Source organism: Dipodomys ordii, unplaced genomic scaffold (genome assembly GCF_000151885.1).
Source record: "Dipodomys ordii isolate 6190 unplaced genomic scaffold, Dord_2.0 Scaffold38, whole genome shotgun sequence".
Taxonomy (NCBI): Eukaryota; Metazoa; Chordata; class Mammalia; order Rodentia; family Heteromyidae; genus Dipodomys; species Dipodomys ordii.
In genome coordinates, this window is record NW_012267254.1 from 191,107 (window position 1) to 212,323 (window position 21,217).

The 21,217-nt window shown below is 41.3% G+C and overlaps 1 protein-coding gene across 5 annotated transcripts in view; it reads left to right on the forward strand.

Annotated features, from left to right (window-relative positions):
* Positions 1-21,217, forward strand: part of Arhgef6 (Rac/Cdc42 guanine nucleotide exchange factor (GEF) 6) — a 128,874-nt gene that overhangs the window by 29,804 nt on the left and 77,853 nt on the right. For all 5 annotated transcript variants that reach the window (XM_013018136.1, XM_013018138.1, XM_013018139.1 and 2 more), the window contains 4 exons: positions 4,072-4,156; positions 6,554-6,678; positions 8,107-8,308; positions 19,314-19,384. In XM_013018136.1, coding sequence (XP_012873590.1) covers positions 4,072-4,156; positions 6,554-6,678; positions 8,107-8,308; positions 19,314-19,384 — 483 coding nt within the window. The remainder of the gene's footprint in view (positions 1-4,071; positions 4,157-6,553; positions 6,679-8,106; positions 8,309-19,313; positions 19,385-21,217) is intronic.

A 21,217-nucleotide genomic window follows, 5' to 3' on the forward strand; every position in this document is an offset into this window, starting at 1 on the left:
CTTTTTGCTTATGTGGTGCTGAGGAATCGAACCCAGGGCCTCAGGCATGCAAGGCAAGTGCTCTACCACTGAGCCACCTTCCCAGCCCCTGTAGCACTGGGAGTTGAATCCATGGCCTTGTGCATGCTAGGCAAACAGTCTACTTCTGATCTATATCCTCAGCCCATGGTGAAATGTTTAGAAGGTGATGGTAATTCTATCTGATTTTCCAACTGCTCAAAATAATAATCCTTATGCATTGTCTTTCCTACCAAATCCCACTGGCCTCTTGCCGTTCCTTCCTGTGCAGTTCCTAGTGCTATAGAATAGGTTTGCCATAAGCGGCTCAGAGTCTGTGGTTAAACTTAAGGATATCTGGGTTTTCTAAAAAGGGAACTATGTACAGTCTAAGAAACTTCTCTTAGGTATATAAAATCACTCTTGTTGATGCACATTTCATTTTATGATCAGCTCTCAAATTCAGTCAAGTGGTAATTTTAGTATTACCACAAAAAGGCATTCAATTAACCAGAGTAAGGAAAAACTAAAACAAAGGGGGGAGATTTTTTTTTTAATCACTGCTTTTGCTCTTTATATCTTAGTTTGCTAATTTTTTGCTTGGTGATTATTTTGGCACAGATGTCATTCACACTTACCCACTTTGTCCACTCTAAGGGGAACTTAGGGTTTTGACAAACTGAAATAGAATTTCTGTCAATTCATTACTGAAGACTTCGTATTTTATATTGTTGAACTTAGAAATATATTTGCTATTGTTTTTACCTACTTATGATGCACTATGTGATTCTTTTGTTTCTTTTGTATGTTCTTCCCCCACAGTATAACCCCTGTTTTCACTGTATCTGATTCTAGTGTCCTGCATCTTGTATATACATTTTTATAATTTGGGGAGGGGAAGGGAAATAACAAAATTCTTAAATAAGGATAAAGGTCGACCCATTGTACAATGAGATGGACAAGACACTATGTTGAAAATGAACTTTACAATTTTGCGGGGGGATGAGGGAGGATTTGGGGAGGTCGGAAGGGAAGGGATGGTAGGGGAAAAACAAAGGAGGAGATAACAATGCTCCATAGGAAATGTACTCATTACCTTACTTATGTAACTGTAAACCCTCTGTGCACTATTTTTACAATAAAAATATATATGGAAAAAATATATTTGGATGGTAGTGTCCATTAACTCTTAATAATATTAACATTACCTTTTACTAAAAGCATGTCAGTGGCTCATTTTTAGATGTAATTGGGCTCATCAGTCATTTTTGTGTTGAATACAAACCATTCATGGATTACATTTATAGTAGAGTTGTGAATTCCAGAACAGGTGGCCTTATGTAGACTCACATTTGCACATACCTGCATCGCAATATGAATTATTATATAGTTTGATTTTAGAAATGAATTTTGAGTCTTCAAGAATATGTGCAAAAAGAAGATAAAGGTTTATCTTGACACAGCTCCCAGAAATTATGCAGATGAAAAATGGAACAAATGGCTCTCCCTAATGGAAAGGCAGAGCCTTAAAATCAGTGTTAACCCTGTCTCATATGGAAAGGTATATTTTACTCCCACTGCTACATTTGGGGGAAATGGATTCAATTTGTTTTCTTCAAGAGTGCTTGAAACATCTTGGAAAGAAATGTTTCAGGATGGAGCATTTCATTCAGAAGATGAGCATCTGGTTACCTAGCGATATGTGTCATGGATTTTTTTTTTTAAGTAGCTAGCAAAGGTTTATTAAGATGCAACACAAGGGAAGCATGGCAGGAAGATAGGTAGTGCTATTCTTGCTGCTCTTGCTGCTGCTTCTTCTGCTGTTCCAATATGGAGTGAGGACAGGCTTTTGCAGGGTTAGTGGGGATATTTGTCAATAGGTTAACTCTCTTTTTGTAGAATGTCGGGATTAGCTGTCTCTTTCTCTGACCATGATTCAAATTTCATGGGCACAGAAACATCTCGAGAGCCTAGTTTTCGTATCTGCACTTCATCTGACCCATTTTGAAAGCTTGACTCACTTCCTCATTCCACTTGGCTTGTTTTCTGTGTGCTAGGCGCCCCTACATTTCATATAGACCTTGATATCTCTTTTTGTTTGTCATGTCTTCCTAAATGGGAGCCTCCTTCATAACACCTATATCTATACTGTTGACTGGCAAATTAATACATGGGTCTGTGCATAAGAACACTCATTTGAGACTATAAAAATTCTCAATTTGGAGCTGGGAATGTGGCTCAGTGGTAGAGTACTTGCCCAGCATGCATGAAGCCCTGGGTTTGATTCTTCAGTACCATATAAACAGAAAAGGGTGGAAGTGGAACTGTGGCTCAAGTGGTAAAGAGCTAGCTTTGAGTACAGAAAGGCTCAAGGACAGTGCCCAAGCCCTGAGTTCAAAATCCAGGTCACGCTCAAGATAAAAAAAGGAGGGGGGAAAGAATTCTCAATTTATTTGTTTGATTTTATTTATTTATTTATTTATTTGTGTACCAGGGCTTGAAATCAGGCCCTGAAAATGATCACTTAGCTTTTTGGGTTGTTGTAGGGTGGTGGGGTTTGAACTCAAGGGCCTGACTGCTGCCCTGAGCACTTTTTGCTCAAGGCTAGTGCTCTACTACTTTGAGCCACAGTGCCACTTCCATTTTTTTTGATGGTTAATTGGAGATAAGAGACTCATCAACCTTTTTACATGGGCTGGCTTTGAACAATGAGCCTCAGATCTCAGCCTCCTTAGTAGCTAGGATTACAGGTGTGAGGCACTAAGCACCCAGCTTTCCCTTAGCATTTTCTCTCAAGGAATGTACTCTACCACTTAAGTCATAGCTCCACTTCCAGCATTTTGCCAGTTAATTAGACTCTTGTAGACTTTTCTGCTGGGACTGGCTTCAAGCCATTATCACATCTCATCTTCCCTAGTAGCTAGGATTATAGATGTGAACCATCCTTGCCTGGATTCAATAGATTTTAACACAGCCAATACATTTTATTTATTTATTTTTTTTGGTTGGTCGTGGAGCCTGAACTCTGGGCCTGGGCGCTGTCCCTCAGCTCTTCAGCTCAAGGCTAGCACTCTACCACTTGAGCCACAGCGCCACGTCCGGCTTTTTTTGTTTATGTGTTGCTGAGGAATGGAACCAAGGGCCTCAGGCATGCAAGACAAGCACTCTACCACTGAGCCATCTTCCCAGCCCCCAGCCAATACATTTTAAAATTAACAAATCATAATAGAGTTAAAACAATGATAGGTAATTGATGTCTTCACTAGGGACTGTAGCAAACCAGAATGGTAGCAGAGACTGGCAAAGTAAAATTTGCATTTAAATTTGTCTTGCTGAGAGATGAGTGGTATCTAGGAGGCCAAAGGTCATATGTGAAAAAGTCATCTAAAGCCAGGAAGCACTCATGCGCTGGGAAGGACTAAGGTTCAAATCCTCCCAGATTACCAAGAAAGGCCAAGACAAGCAACTGAAACCAAGAACTGAGGCTGGGAGCAAATGGCAGACCTGTGCAGTAACTTTGGCAAAATGGAGTAACCATCCTAGGGAGCTCGGATCCAGTGGGCCTCAGCAGGGAGGAAGGGAAGGAGGAGAGAAAGGCACTTCACTGACTACAGTGAATTAACAGACAAGAAGAAAGTGGGTCAAAGAGCCTCCACTTATTTATGTGTGGATGGGTGAGGACTTTCTGTAGGTGACAAGCATTAACTGTAACCCATACATATGAACTTCCGGTAACTGAGCTGACAATATTGATATGTTCAGGCCAGAAGAGTGGGTCTGAGCATGCAGTGTGCATTTCCTGGGTGGTGGTTCGGGGAAGAGTGGAGGGGGTTGCTGCTTCTCAGCTGGCCTCTCATTTCCCATTACTGCTTTGCTCTGACTCACTGATGGCCCGCCACATGTCATTAAGTGGCTCAGCTGCCGCTCTCATTTCTCCCCAAGGTATACAGAGATTTGCGTCTTGGCTTTTACAGTTTTTTTTTCTCTCCTGAGATCTGGAGGAAGTGGCCTTTTCACAGTTTTGTTTGTTGAGTATTTATAGTGTCTTATAGTTTCAATTTTCCTTTCTCATAGGGATTTAATCCTGATGACCTTTATTCAGGGGTCAATTTCTCCAGGGTTGTGACTACTCTCTTAGCTGTTAACAAAGCAACAGAAGGTAAGGAGATTTGTGCTTTGTGTTTTCTGGGTGTGATTGATGACTTTTGGGATCCATGGTATTTCTTTAATTTTTTTTTGTGTGTGTGTGCTGGTCCTGGGGTTTGAAATCAGGGCCTTGGCACTGTCTCTGAGCCTTTTTAAGGCTAGCACTCTATCACTTGAGCTTCACTCCTGGCTTTTTTGATGCTTAATTGGACATATGAGTCTCATGTACTTTCCTACCTGGGCTGGCTTTGAACCGCAATCCTCAGATCTCAGCCTCCAGAGCCTCTAGGATTACAGGTGTGAGCCACTGGTGCCCAGCAGGATCTATTTCTGATTACCTTAGTAGCCAACTCTGGTCAGGTTTATTCAGTTGGCACAAAGTTGCCCTGAAATAAAACCAAACGAATATCAAATACTTCAAATTTCATGGCTTAAACACATTTATCATAGGTTTTAAACATACCCATAGACTTCTTCTAATGCCTATAATATCATAATGACAACAAAAATGATTTCATTCAAAATTCTTACATCGTTGACTGAATATATAATGAGACAGAAAATAGAAAGGAAAAGACCGGTTCCTTTTTTAAAATAGAACTTACAAGATACAACTATCACTTTCTTTTCTCCACTACAAATGTATTTTTATCATTGAGTTTTGTATGTCTTTGATTTTTTTGTATGCTTTGGTCATGTAAAGGAACTCCTCAGTAGGTTTACACTGGAAATAAAACTTAGACTTCGCAGTAAATGAAAAGACTACCATATTCAAAGGTTTAACATCCACCACTCTAGAGACTAGTGACTATGAATCCTAGTACATTTGAAGAAAATAGTGCTAAACTTAGTTGTATCATTTTATTCCAATGCTTTCAGCCCTTTCCCTGGGTCTAGGCTATCCTAAGAGCAATAGGTATTCTCATTCAATCTTAAAAACACTCGATGGAATAGATATCATCATTCTGATGATGGTAATGAAGTTGTCCACATTACAGATAAGGGATTTCAGGCCCACATTTGCCCAACTAGAACTGGAATTCAAACCCGTGCCTGACAAAGTCTAGCATCCTTGATGAAACATGAATCATGCTTCTCAACGAGCTGGAGAGCTAAGGGGCTGTGTGCCCAACACTGCCAGGTGCTACAAAGGAAGTAGAAGAGAAGGTCTCCACCCTGGAGAAAATTACCATCTATTTAGGGATACTCATCTTACCCACGTGAAACAATTAGAGAACAAGAGCAGACAATATAATCAAGCACCAACCAGGATGGAGCATCTACGCAGCTATCAAGTAATTATAGTTTTAGTCAAAAAGAGCTGTATATAATAGCAAGACATGTAAAAATACTTCTCCAAAGTTGTTCTTTTGCTATTTGGAAAAAAAATACTTTTGAGCAAGGCATATAGCAGAAAGTACAGCTAATTCAAGTAACTATATTTAACACACATGACAACTATCCAGTTCTGGGCAAAGAAGATCGTATAATTCTAACATTATACCACACAAATTATATGTTCCTTTGCCAAACTCTCCCAGCAAGCTTTACAGTCTCTTCCCTTACCACAGATATTTATAAAAATACAAGGAGGTGAAAGTTAAAACCCCATACCCTCAAGGAAATTACTTGGGTACTGAGCTTGTCGCGTAGGGAATGTTTGGGCTTTAGACTTTTGCAGTTTATATCTTTTAAAAATAAATGGAGAGGAAAAGAAGCCTCATTTGAATTTGTCAAGCAGCCAGTCTCTCTCTTTACTACTCTCAGCATACTGAAAACACCCGGCTCAGCTCTGGCCTCATCGAATTTCACAAAGGTTTCAAGAAAGACAAGAATCTTGAGTTTGGTCTTAAAACAAACAAGAAGCCTACAGCAACAACCCCGATTATTTGACTATTAAAATTGCATCTATCTCAGATATACCCTCCCAGTCATTCTCATTCTCCACCCCTTCCCCCAACACAAATCACATTATATACACGGCACATATTATTCCATATAAGAAAAGAGCCACTGAGCTAGGAGCCAAAAACAAAGTCAGAAATTTGAAATATTTCGAAGTAATAAGAGCCACAAACAGCTGGGAGGTACCCAATTTAGTTCTGCCTTGGCTAGCAGGGCTGATTGTTAACAGCTAGTTCAAGCAGGAAGAGTTGTAGAGAAATGGGTTGAGAGAAAATGTGGTTCTGTCACTGTTTTTCATTCTACTGGAGAGCAATTGCCAGTAAAGTTAAGAAGTTGGCCACGGGAAAGGGAGGGGCGGGGTGGAACCAAAATATACTTGGCCTGTTTATGAGAACAGAATCACAGCTAGGATGCCTTTCATTGTGTCCTGTGAAAGATAATGTTATATTGTAGATGATTTCTGACACGAATGGTTCATTTACCATGCCTTTTCCTCTTTTTACAGATCAGCTATCAGAAAGACCATGTGGACATTCCTCTTCTCTTAGTGTTGCTAATACTTCTCAGACAAACCCAGAGGGAGCGGTTTCTAGCACAGCTCCAGGGCCCCAAAGGCAGTCAAAGGCAGTGGTGAGTATAGTCTCCCATTCCCCCAGCAGGTTTAAGAATCTAACCAAATAAGATTAATAGCCCAGCTGAATTTCCCTGTATGGTAACATAGCCATTGTCTTTTGTTTTGTGTATCACCCAAAAAAGGAGTTATAAAATAAGCACCAGTTCAGGATATCTCAATGGAATTGTCAGGTTTCTGGGGGCCAAAGACAGAAAGGGTTGAAGCCCCCAGCTCTGTTGATTGCTAGAATCCAGTAAGTCTCTTAAATGAGAATGTTATGCAAATGTAAGTCCTTCAAACTTCTTCTGATTGCAATTTGCTGTTATATTTCTGACCTCTGGTTTATCAGAACTAAATAGTAAATACCTGGCACTTAGTAGACAATCAATAAGTACTCATTACTGTTCTTATTACTATTGTCATCTTTATTTCGCTTTGATTTCCTACTAAGTTTTAAATATCAGCTAGTGATGAACTTCTGTATTGGGATCTTCCAATTGTCTTTGCATATGGTCTTACTATTCTTGTTAGGAGCTTTTATTTGGAAGGAAATGTCCCATCTTGGGCTGGGAAGGTGGCTCAGTGGTAGAGTGCTTGCCTTGCATGCATGAGGCCCTGGGTTTGATTCCTCAGCACCACATAAGCAAAAAGAAAAAAAAAGCTGAAAGTGGTGCTGTGGCTCAAGTGGTAGAGCGCTCGCCTTGAGCTGAAGAGCTGAGGGACAGTGCCCAGGCCCAGAGTTCAGGCCCCACAACTGACTAAAAAGAGAGCAAAAGAAAAGGAAATGCCCCATCTTTTGCCCTTTAGGTGAAATCTTTCTACCTTATTGAAAAAGCCACTTATGCATGTAGGCTATCTTTATCTATTGATACCAAAGCACTTTAAATAGGTAGTTCTTAATCTTTCTGAGCTCCTTTGAGAAGATGATGAATAGTCCTTGGGCTCTCTTAAATTGGGTACAAAATCTTATGAGTATCAATTCCATTGATCAGAAATCTATTATGTTGACCACTTTCTCAAAAGCATCTGTGACCCTCACAAAGTTAATCCCAATTTATATAAGGCCGGTGAAGAACTGATTTAGGTAATCATGGGAGATCCTTGACATTCCATACTTCTTAGCCAAATGAACACATTCTTTTTTTTTTTTTTTGGTCAGTCGTGGGCTTGAACTCTGGGCCTGGGCGCTGTCCCTCAGCTTTTCAGCTCAAGTTAGCGCTCTACCACTTGAACCACAGCGCCACTTCCAGCCTTTTCTATTTATGTGGTGCTGAGGAATTGAACCCAGGGCCTCATGCATGCAAGGCAAGCCCCTACCACTGAGCCACCTTCCCAGCCCCACACATTCTTTTTAAAAATTCTTATCTTTCACTCGACTTTATTTTGCCTGAATCTATGTAATTTCTACCCATGCTTGATTTAATCTGGTGTGGCTTTATTTCTAGGAGATGACAGAGAATGGAAGTCACCAGTTGATAGTGAAGGCAAGATTCAACTTTAAGCAGACTAATGAAGATGAACTATCTGTCTGTAAAGGAGACATCATTTATGTCACTCGAGTTGAAGAAGGAGGCTGGTGGGAAGGCACATTAAATGGAAGAACAGGCTGGTTCCCTAGTAATTATGTTCGAGAAATTAAAGCCAGTGGTAAGTGAAGCATTTTCCCCCCCTTTTGGTCCACCCTGGGGCTTGAAATCAGGGCCTGGCGGCTGTCCCTTTTTGCTCAAGAGAAGAGTCCCACGGACTTTCCTGCCCTGGCTGGCTCTGAACAGTGATCCTCAGATCTCAGCCCGCACCCATGAGTCAGCAGCACCTGGCAAAATGAAAAGAATTTAAAGGGTTTTTTAAAATGGCGCTTGTAGTTTCTTGGTATTCTTACTCAAAATATTGTACTTTTCATTGGTTAACAGAAACTGTTTACATTTGTATGTGTATGTCAAAAATAAGACTAGAACAGAACTGGGAAAAAATCTGTGATTACATATTTTGAAATGAAGTTGATTTAGATGAGATCAATGTAGCAGAAAAGTAAAAAAAAAAAAATGAAGGAATTCAAAGAACAGGCAACTGGTCCACCTTACCTAGGTCTCTCAGCCAATTGTAGCCCAAGTAATGCAGTCCACAGTCCTTCTTGCTACCCTAAGAAACATCAGGCAAATACTTTAATAAGAGAGGCCAAGTGCTAACTTACTTTTTTAGCACTAGGCCCTTTAAAACCAGCTGCCTGAGGGCTCGGTGTGAGAGTTAACTATCTGTGGGTTATAGGAAGCTGTCTGGCTGCTTTTTTTGTTTGTTTTTGTCGGTAGGTCCTGGGGTTTGAACTCTGGGCTGTGCACTGTCCCTCAGCTCTTCAGTTCAAGGCTAGCACTCTACCACTTGAGCCACTCTGCCACTTCCCTTTTACTGAGTGATTTATTAGAGATAAGAGTCTCATGGACTCTCCTGCCTAGGCTGACTTTGAACTGAGATCCTCAGATCTCAGCCTCCTGAGTAGCTAGGAATACAGGCATGAGCCACCAGCACCTGGCTTCTCAGAATTTTTTTAAAGAACTCATTTACCCTTCTTGAATAAGAAGGTAGATTCTAGTCATAATACTCCTCCCCCCAAATAATTAAAAACAACAAAAATCCCAACAGCAACTACACCCTCAACCTAAAAAATAAAACAAAAACTCCTCCAAATTTCTGGTACATAAAAGTAAGTCACAATACAGGTAAAACACTGTTCAATTATTATATCTCTTTACTTTTCAAAAATATTTGCTCTAGTTTTTGAGTTAATAGCTTCTCAGTACATAATCTCTTTTGTAGATATCTTCATTACTTTTTTTTTTCGTTGGTCATGGGTCTTGAACTCTGGGCCTGGGTGCTGTCCATCAGCTCTTCAGCTCAAGGCTAATGCTCTAGCACTTGAGCCATAGCACCACTTCGGGTTTTCTGGTGGTTAATTGTACATAAGAGTCTCATGGACTTGCTTGCCCAGGCTGGCTTTCAACCGAGATCCTCAGATCTCAGTCTCCAGAGTAGCTTAGTTATGGCACCCGGTGGCTTTCATTACTTTTTTTTTGTGCTGGTCCTGGAGTTTGAACTCAGTGCCTGGGCACTGTCACTAAGCTTTTGTATGCAAGGTTAGTGCTCTACCACTTGAGCCAGAGCTCTACTTTTGGGTTTTTGGTGGTTAATTGGAGATGAGTCTCATGGAGTTTTTCTGCTCGGGCTGGCTTCATACCCCCATCCTCAGATCTCAGCCTCGTAGGTAGTTAGGATTACAGGTGTGAGCTACTGGGGCCCAGCTTTCATTGTCTTTTTTAATACCTCTTTTTTTTTTTTTGCCGGTCATGGGGCCTGAACTCTGGGCCTGGGCACTGTCCCTCAGCTCTTCAGCTCAAGGCTAACTAACTCTACCATTTGAGCCACAACACCACTTCCAGCTTTTTCTGCTTCTGTGGGGCTGAGGAATCGAACCCAGGGCCTCATGCATTCAAGGCAAGCACTCTACCACTGAGCCACCTTCCCAGCCCAAATACCTCAAAATTTATAGTGTCAATTAGTTAATAAAATCAGAAATTTACTGTAAAAATAAAGTATTATACAAATATAGTGGAGAGGGGCTGGGAAGGTGGCTCAGTGGTAGAGCACTTGCTTTGCATGCCTGAGGCCCTGGATTCCATTCCTCAGTACCACATAAGCAAAAAAAGAAAAAAAAAGCCAGAAGTGACACTGTGGCTCAAGGGGTAGAGCACTAGCCTTGAGCTGAAGAGCTGAGGGACAGCGCACAGGCCCAGAGTTCAAGCCCCACGACCGGACCCCTCCCACAAACCCCCCAAAACAAAAAACAAATATAGTGGAGATAACAGCTCCTTCCTCTGTCCATCTCTTCCTATAATTAATACTAAACATTTTCCTTAAAGTGGGAGAGAATGATGAAAGGGTTCACACTGATAAAGGTACAATGTATTCATAAAGTGATATGTTGAACTGAAACCGCTTCATACAACTACTTAAAGATAATAAAAAAATTCCCTAAAGGATTTAAGATTAAAAAACTCTGTGTCCTGAAACATCTCATTTATTTATTTACTTAATTTATTTTTGTCAGCCGTGGGGCTTGAACTCTGTGCCTGGGAGCTGGCCCTCACCTCTTCAGCTCAAGGCAAGTGCTCTATCACTTGAGCCACAGCACCACTTCCAGATTCCTAGTGGTTAATTGGAGATAAGAGTCTCATGGACTTTCCTGCCCCGGCTGGCTTTGAATGGTGGTCCTCAGATCTCAGCCTCCTGAGTAGCTAGGATTACAGGCGTTTGCCTCTGGCACCGGCTTATTTTTTAGTTTTTATTTTTGCCAGTCCTAGACCTTGAACTCAGGGCCTGGGCACTGTCCCTGAGCTTCATTTGCTCAAGGCTAGTGCTCTGTCACTTGAGCCACAGCGCCACTTCTGGCTTTTTCTCTTTATATGGTACTGAGGATTGAATCCAGGGCTACATGCATGCTAGGCAAGCCCTCTACCACTAAGCCATCCATATTCCCAGCCCAACATCTCATTTAATAGGATATGTTTACTGGCACATTTATAGTTATTTATGTGTGTGTAGATTTCTCAGCATTTTTTGTGGTGCATGGTAGGCAAGCACTCTACTACTGATCAACAATCCTAGCCCTTGTGGTTTTAATTACTGGGAATTGAGATGTTTCTGTTGATCCTTGAAGTGTTTTCACAGGCACTACCTAGAATTTCCTTGGATTTAATGATTTTCACAACTGATCTTTGCCCTTTGTTACATCTTTCCACTGACATAATCTGTTTCTCAGGCTCCATAAACCATTTTTCAGATTTACTGTGTTGTTGTTCCTTTGGTCTTCATCTGCACAACTCAAAGGAACAGCTCTTGCTGCCTTGTTTGGAAATTCCAAGTATTGTTGGGGGAACAAATAGTCCACATGTGTTCACATTGGTAGCCCTCATTACAGTGTCTCTCGCCGTGATGTCTTGTAGCGACCTCACCACTAGTTTTAGGTAGTGCCACAGACTGCTTTCCCTGTCTTTAGGCCCTTCCCTTCACGTTTTTCCTATACTCTGGTTTAGAACTCAGTTTAGAACTCACATGGGAAGATTTGACTCTGAGCTGAACATCTATATAATCCTTAGAGACATCTAAGCTAAATATTAAGGCTAGGCCAAGCTTCAGGGGCCAGAAAGCCTGCTATTCTGGGAAGGCAGAAAATTAGAGGTATAATAGACAGTGTATCTCATTTAACTTACTGTACTAGCTTCTTTTTAATTTTTTAAATTCCTATTATAAAGGTGATGCACGTAAGTCAGGTAAAGAATACATTTCTTCTTGGACAGTGTCACCTCTTCCCTCAGTCTTCTGCCCCCTGTAGTAGTTTCCTTCTTTTTATTTATTTATTTATTTTTGTTGGTCCTGGGCCTGAACTCTGGCCCTGGGCACTATCCCTCAGCTCTTCAGCTCAAGGCTAGCACTCTACCCCTTGAGCCACAGCGCCACTTCTGGCTTTTTCTGCTTATGTGGTGCTGAGGAATTGAACCCAGGGCCTTATGAGCCAGTTTCCCAGCCCCCATGTAGTAGTTTCTTAATTGATACCTTGTTCTTGACCTCTAATCTAATCCAATCTAATCTAATCCAATCCAATGTAATCTAATCTAAACTCAAGAGCTGGGATAATACTTTCCAAATGTAGGATTAGGTCTCTCAACTGAGAAAGGATAAATGCCAAGTTTAGTGCAATAGCTAACAAGGCCTTTTAAGACCTCCCCCATTGTGTCCCTCTACCCTTTTTTCTCTCACTCTTTCTGCTTCAACCACTCTAGCTTCTTGGCTGTCTATGCCAGACAGGTTCCTATCTCTCTCACTCCTTTTTCAGTACCCTTCTCTTAAGATATTAGCAGAGCTGCCCAGCTCACCTCCTTTAACTCTGCTTACTTGCCCACTTCACAGGAGAGCCTTTCGTGATCACTCACTGCCTCTACTACCTTCCTGCTCTACTTTTATTATCCTTATCATTACTCTCCACTTCACATACTATACACTTGTGAATTCATTTTGTTTATGGTCTGGATCTTATCATTAAAAGTTAAAACATCACAAGAACAAAGATTTTTGGGGGGTTTGGCTTAAGCTCAGTAAGTATTTATAAAATGAATAAACCGTTGGGAAGTAATTAAAGTCTATTCAGATTAGTCACCTCTTAGGTATTTGGGTGTGTTCATGACAATTCATTCTTCATGAATTCTGTACTTTAGGACCTTCCAGGCTACCAGTTAAAATGTAAGTGGATAGGATAAAGTAACACACATAACACAGACAACGATCTAAGGTTTTGCTGGAGCAGTAAAGAAATGATTTGATTATCAATAACCTAAGTCAAGGGGCTTTTGCATTGGATCTTGGAAGATTCTGACTGGTAGAGGGTTAGAGGGTTAGAAAGCATGGTTAGGTGCATGACAAGAAAGACTAGAACTCTGAGGTAGACCTCTGTGAAGACAATGACAATGGAGAGTAGCATGTACTTTACTTTTTTTTTCTAGTGGTTGTATCAGTTTGGATTTCAGTGAAGTTGTGACAATAACTGCTGAGTGTGTAGAGAAACCAGCAAAAGGCTCTTGTTGAGGCCAGACATTGTAGATAATGGTGGGGACTATTCTAGTTGACACTGGAGAGGAGGAAAAGTGGATGGATACTGTAGATACTGTTGAAATGTTATGGAAAAGTTTATCAATAACTAGTTATGAGGGCAAGGAAAGAGGTGACAGGAACTTCAAGTCTAGGGGTTGAGCTTGCTGGTAAAATGCCTAAGGTCATGTAGTATCTCCTACTTAGCCATCCAACCATGATTGATTTCTCAGAAATCTCATCTTAGTTTCTTTCCTGAAAACTGACCAGGCAAAGGAACGTAAGGTATGACTCTTACCCTCATAGTACTTGTAGTTTACTGGAAGAAGAGAATACTGAAATACACTGTGTTTGTTCAGTGATAGAGCTAAATACAAAGTACTAGGGGAAGTGGTGAGAAGAGGCTGCCTGCGTCATCCTCACAAGGAGTTCAAGGAGGGACTTGGCTTGTCCTAGCATGTTCTGGGCTTGATTTCTTAGTACCACAGAAAAAGCCAGAGGTGGCTCTGTGTCTCAAGTGGTAGCGTGCTAGCCTTGAGCAAAAGAAGCTTAAGGACAGTGCCCAAGCCCCAGGAATGGCAAAAAAGGAGGGATTTTCTCAGCTTTAAGCACCTTTCTATATCTACACTGCCTACCACAGTGCTTTAGATACAGGAAACACTTGACACAAGCTGTATGTGATTTGGAAATAGTTAGAGCGTGTCTTCTAAAGGTTTCCCTGCTAGGACCTTTGTTCCCAGTGTGAAAGTATGGAGAAATGTCTAAGAAATGGAGTCTAAGCTGGGCGCTGGTGGCTCACACCTGTAATCCTAGCTACTCAAGAGGCTGAGATCTCAGGATCATGGTTCAAAGCCAGCCTGGGCAGGAAAGTCCATGAGAATCTTATCTCCAATTAACCACCAGAAAACCAAAAGTGGCACTGTGGCTGAAGTGGTAGAGTGCTAGCTAAAGAGCTCAGGAACAGTGCCCAGACCCTAAATTCAAGCCCCACAAGTGACCCCTCCCCCAAAAAAGAAAAAAGAAATGGAGTCTAGTAAGAGATGAATCATTGACAGCATTTGCCTCCAAAGAGATTAATGTTTTGTTTTTTTTTGAGTCCGGTCGAGGGGCCTGAACTCTGGGCCTGGGCGCTGTCCCTCAGCTCTTCAGCTCAAGGCTAGCGCTCTACCACTTGAGCCACAGCGCCACTTCCAGCTTTTTTCTTTTTGCTTATGTGGTGCTGAGGAATCAAACCCAGGGCCTCGAGCATGCAAGGCAAGCACTCTACCATTGAGCCACCTTCCCAGCCCGATTAATGTTGTTCCTAAGAGATACCAATTAATTTTTGTGGAGAGTAGGTTATAAAAGAGCAAATGTAGTCCCTAAATCTCACTTGCTTCCTGTCTCACTATATGATCTCCCCTTCTGTGCTCGCCTAATTCCCTTCCCATTTTTTTTCTGCCATATTGGGACAGTCAATGAAGCACTTCCCAGAGAAAAGGAAATGAGACCGGCCAATTTTGGACTCTTTCAGCTTCAAAAGCTGTGATCTTGATAAACATCTTTTCGTTATGAGTACCCAACTTCAAATATTTAGTTATACTAAGAGAAAATGGACTAATAAAATGGTGAACTCTATTAACAGAGAAGACAGGAGAATGTGTGTGTGTGTGTGTGTGTGTGTGTGTGTGTGTGTATGTGTGTGTATGTTTTGGGGGTTGCTTATGTATAGTACTGAAGATGATGAATTGTTTTAGAATTGTTGATTGGAAGTGTATTAAGTCATAGTTCCTGAAGATTTTTCAGCAAGCAGTTTGGCTATAGAACACTTGAAAGGGACAAAAATTGGAAGATGGAACACAGAAATGAAAGTATAACAGGGTGAATAATGAAGTGTAAAATATATAGCAGATCATCAATGTCTCAAGGCAGAACGGTTATAAAGGATGAAATAGTTGGGTAGCATAGAACTTAAGCTTGGTATATGGGATGAGGTAGGCCCAGAAGAGAGAGAAGAAAAATCTAAGTCATACTGATTGGTCAGAGAAAACAAAAGCCAGGACGTTTTTGTGAGTAGACTCAGTAGAATTAGTTTGGAAAGTAGCAGAATAGATCATCTTGATGTAATGGAAATGCCTTGTTTGGAGTTAGGCAAGCATTCAATCTTTGTTGACTTGAATTCTTTCCCACTTCAACTCTTGCCACCTCCACAAAACAATGAGGAAGCCAAACCCCATGTAGAATGCTACCAGGAGATGCTATGCCTTCATGCTTGTTTCATGTCTGGTATAGAAAACACTGGCAATATTCCCTTTCTTCCCATGAACTCTCTCCACTGATGTAAAAGCTCAGACAAGAAAATTTGTCTTTAAGGAGGTTGAAAAAAGGATTCTGAGATGAAATGCATATTTCATAGAAATAAGATTTTCAATTTTAGCTTTTTAAATACCATGACCACAGAACTTCATGGGCCATTTATGAAGTTGAATCAGGAATGGAACTGAAGAACTTTGGTGGATCTTCAGCTGCTATTTATTGATCAAAGTGGGACACTGTGGTCACTATGATGGTACTTGGGACAGTTCATACTGACAGTCTGGGTGCTGCCACCCTGATAGTACACAGCCTTCTGTAATGTTTTAAAAGCATAATAAAGCAAGCCCAGAACCATAGACCTCTTGCCCTGCAGAGTGCTGGGGCACGAGAGTGCTGTGCATTAGTTTCTTCCCTGGAGCCTGTCATTGACAAGAACACTTTGTACTCTGCTAAATGTGCCTGTGGGGAGTGGAATGTGAAGTTTTGGATTCCAGTATAGCTCTTCTCTTGAGATAAGTGACGAAAGCCCTGGAGATAGCTTCTTCTCATTCTTGGAGAGTAAGCTGATTTTTTCAGAAGATGTATAGCAGGAAAAAGCCATCCACCATAGACTATAGAAAGTAAAGCAATAGAATATTTGAATATTAAACACATCCCTCCAATCTGTACCTCTCACACCCTTTCAGTGTGCAATTTCAGTTAAAAATGCAATAGGTCTCTGTGACCATGATGATAAAAACTTCTCAATAAGGATGACAGACTGAGCACTGGTGAGGTCAAGAATTCATGTTTTGCCCAGTGCTGGTGGCTCACGCCTATAATCCTAGCTACTCAGGAGGCTGAGATCTGAGGATCACAGTTCAAAGCCAGCCCAGGCAGGAAAGTCCTTGAGACTCTTATCTCCAATTAACCACCAGAAAATCGGAAGTGGCACTGTGGCTGAAGTGATAAAGTGCTTGTTTGAGCTGAAGAGCTGAGGGACAGTACCCAAGGCCAGAGTTTAAGCCCCATGACCAACTTAAAAAAAAAAAGAATCCACATTTCCAGTTTTTCTTGCCTCTCTATGGATTTAGAATGACATTGAAGAAGCATTGTACTCCTAACTTGACTTAGGGAATTGTAGCCCGGTTGAACAACTACTTAAAAATATACATGCTAATACCTTAATCATTATATAAGCAACTAAAGGGTCTTTGCATCTTCAGGGTCTTTGCCCTTGTATTTCATTAGAGTCACATACATTATAAGAGAACTAGTCATTTATACAAGTTCCAGTTCCCTTTTTTTTTTGGTTGGTCATGGGGCTTGAACTCTGGGTCTGGGCGCTGTCTCTCAGCTCTTCAGCTCAAGGCGATCGCTCTACCACTTGAGCTACAGGACCACTTCGGTTTTCTGGTGGTTTATTGGAGATAGGAGTCTCATGGTCTCTCCTGCCCGGGCTGGCTTTGAACCGAGATCCTCAGATCTCAGACTCCTGAGTAGCTAGGATTACAGGCGTGAGCCACCAGCGCCCGGCTTCCAGTTCCCTTTTTAAACCCAGTCATTGTCTGCAAATCAATCTGTTGTTTATACATCCACGAAATAGCTTCCAGAGCAGTGTACCAGTAACATAATAAGCTCTATTGTTTTCTTTTTCTTTTTTTTTTGGGGGGGGCGGTCGTGGGGCCTGAACTCTGAGCCTGGGCGCTGCCCCTCAGCTCTTCAGCTCAAGGCTAGCGCTCTACCACTTGAGCCAGAGCACCACTTTCGGTTTTTTTCTTTTTGCTTATGTGGTGCTGAGGAATCGAACCCAGGGCCTCAAGCATGCAAGGCAAGCGCTTTACCACTGAGCCACCTTCCCAGCCCCTCTTTTTCTTTTTATTTCTTTTCTTTTTTTGTTGGTCGTGGGACTTGAACTCTGGGCCTGGGCGCTGTCCCTTAGCTCTTCAGCTCAAGGCAAGTGCTCTACCACTTGAGCCACAGTGCCACTTTCAGTTTCCTGGTGGTTTATTGGAGATAAAAATCTCATGGACTTTCCTGCCCAGGCTTGCTTTGAATTGTGATCCTCAGATCTCAGCCTGTTTAGTAGCTAGGATTACAGCCACCTACGCCTGGTTTCTTTTTTCATTTTTATCTTTACCTTGTTACCTAGAAAGGCTAAGGATTTTGGTAGGACTTTTAACTTTCCCTGAATTTGGTGTGGTATACTTCTAGCACTCTGAAAGCAGAGACAGGAGGACTTCCAGTTCCATTCTACTGCTGGCTGTGTAGTAAGACCCTGTGTCAAATAAAACAACAACAACAGCAACAAACTTTTCCTGGCAAAATTTCCATGTCAAGAAAATACTGACCTAAGGGTGATTGAAGACAATATTTAAACAAATTCTGTTTTCTCCAACTGATACTGCTAAGGGTTTATTAAATCCTTCAAAAACATCTTATTACAAGGCGAATATACCTAGGTGTCAGTGGCTCTCTCATAACTGTAACCCTAGCTACTCAGGAGGCTGAGATGTGAGGATTGCAGTTTGAAGCCAGCCAGGGCAGGAAAGTCTGTGAGACTCTTATCTCCAATAAACTACTCAGAAAAAGCAGGAAGTGGTGCTGTGGCTCCAATAGTAGAGTGCTAGCCTTGAGCACCAACAGGCTCATGGATTACACCTAGAACCTGAGTTTAAGCCCCAGGACTGGCAAAAGAAAAGAAAGCAAATATAGGAATCAATTTAGGGATTATTAAGTAACTGACTAGTTAAATTTGTTTTAAGGTACATTAAGAAACCATCCTTTCTGTTCATTATAAACCAAAGCTAGGATGGAGCTTTTAGACTTCATATTTTAATTCCCTGGGAGTACCACAAAGATACCTCATGTCCAGAGAAAAAAATGATTGCCACTAGATTTCTTTTTGTGTTGTCATCATCAACAGGCAATAGGAATCTAGATGCTAGCAAAATGCGGACAGAATCAAGTGAATTGGAAAGGGGTCTTTAACACGGACGGAAGAGTAGGCATTCTCACGTTTATGTTTGTGTGACACTGCTTTTGTTATTTTATGCCAAACAACCTATGAAAATTCTTCTTGATATTGACTCCTTCTTGGCCATTAATTGAATTGACCAATTAACTGAATTGACCAATCTTTTCAGTGCCTTACAAACGCTATAGAAAAGGTCTGTGTTTTCGTGAGTGTGTGCATGCCAGTCCAAAACTCAGCCTGAGCACTATCCTGTAGCTTTTTTGCTCAAGGCTAGTGCTCTACTACTTCTAGCCACTGCTCCACTTCTGGTGCAGATAAGAGTCTCAAGGCTTTCTTGCCTGGGCTGGCTTTGAACCATGATCCTCCGATCTCAGCCTCCTAAGTAGCTAGGATTACAGGCCACCTGTGCCTGGTTTTCTTTTCTCTTTTTTCATCTCCCTTCCCTTCATGTCTGTCGCCTCCCCTCTTTTCTCACTTTCCCCTCTGTCTAGAAGCAAACTAGAGTAAAGAAACCCTTCCTGGGAAGGAAACTCTAACCCTCACCCTGACACTGATTTTCCATGGCTGGATTCCTTGGCCTGCTCTATCCTCAAAATTAAAGGGTCTAGATGAGAAGCACTTTGACTTATGGTTTAGTAAACTGGTAATTTCACTTGTTTAGCAATGAGCATTTCTCTTGATCCTGACATTTGGAATCATTACAAGATGTTATACAATGTTCCTCATAGAGTTGAATGATATTCACATTATTTAATGTCTTTTTCACAGAGAGACCTCTCTCCCCCAAGGCTGTCAAAGGATTTGAAACCGCTCCACTTACCAAGAATTATTATACTGTGGTGAGTGTTCAGATGATGAACACAAATTTCTTTCTTTTTTAAAATGAATGATCAAGTCTAATTTATTGAAGATAAATGGTAGAAAAAAATGGTTACTGTGATCCATGATATCCACAAATACGTTCCTTTAAAGTTGTATGCAAAGAGAGACTTTTATTAAACATTTGCTTTATTTTTCTGTGGAATTAAGCACTAGTCTATAGTTGTTTTTTTTTCTCTAGTGCCTTCCAAATATTAGCACAGTTAATAATATCACCTTACCAGTAATAATGTAGGTCCCAGTGGTTATATCCATATGTAGGTTGTTCAGGTGATCAGGAACTCTTTTAATTGACTTCTTTAGATTTCAGTTCTTGGTTCTATCTTCAAATTTGAACGAGCTGAGAGGCTCCTGCTGTCCACACAAATAAATTAAAAGCAAACAGATTCCAATTTTTAGGTATAATTACAAGTGAGTATCTTGACCAAATAAACTCTGTAGCCATTAAAACACCAGGCTGAGAGGTGCTGAGTTTATCTGTGTGTCAGATTTTGCCATGTAAGCCAATCTAGCCAACACCAACCCCCATTTCATAATTGGAGCCCAGAACAAAACTGTCCTGAGGTCTACTCTGGGGGGGAGGGGGCGGCGTTGTACAAAGGCCTCAGTTTCTCTGACAGCATCAGCTCCACTTTATCAAGGATCTAATGATAGGGGGCCCACAGGTGCCAGTGGATGACTTCTTGGCTGCCTAGTAATGGTGGGCAGCTGGGTTAGGAGCGTCACCGTGTCTTCCCTCCCCAGCTGGCAATGAAAGGCAACTCGTCAAAATTTTCTTGATACTAGGTGGAAACTCCAGTTGTCAGATCTCGAATATATTGAGGAGACCCAAAAAGGAAGGACTGGATAAAACTGCATTACAAGTCTCTAAATCCATTAGCATTATAGTGGCACTCTTCAAATTTAGTGTGTGTGTGTGTGTGTGTGTGTGTGTGTGTGTGTGTGTTGGTATGCTGGTAATAGAACTTAAACTCAGGGCCTCTTGTGCTCTTTCTCTTTCTCTCTCTCTCTCTCTCAGCTTTTTTTCCATGCCTGGCTGGCATTCTCCCACTTGAGCCGTACTTGCAGTGAGGCTTTTTTATCTGGTTAATTGGAGATAAGTCTTCAGCTTTTCTGCCAGGGCCAGCTTTGAACATTGATTGTCAGATCTCAGCTTCCTGAATAGCATTCTTTTTTGTTTGTTTTTATTGAGATTAGGTGATTACACAAATTTCACAAATTTCACAGTATTGTGGAATAGTGATACTTCATTAAAGTCACAAACACATTTTAACTTTCACAAGGCAAATTGTCATTATCATGGTCTATAAAGTTTGTGAACCCCATGAGCGTTGACAATACAATTATTTCTTCCACATCAGGTGATATGTACATTTCTGTCCTTTTGCTTAGTATTAGCTGTTCCCTCTTTCCCTCTCATTCCTCCCCTCCCATCGCTGTCTTTGGGTTGCCTAGTTCATTTTCATCAATGTCCAGGGTAGCTGATGGGCCCCTCTGCTAAATTGCATTCTTAAGCATGTCTGGAAGGTTTGTATCTACCATAAGGACAAACCCAAAGGTAGAATAAAGATTCAGAAGAAGGCCTATAGGGAAACAGTGAAAGTGAAATTGTTTGATATGCAGGTACTATGATGAAATCGAACAGTTAGACCTAGCTTTAGCAGATTTTTAAAGGCAAATCCCCAACTTCTTGTAGTATAATACTTTTTAAGGGGGCTGGGAAGGTGGCTCAGTGGTAGAGCGCATGCCTTGCATGCCGGAGGCCTTGGGTTCGATTCCTCAGCACCACATAA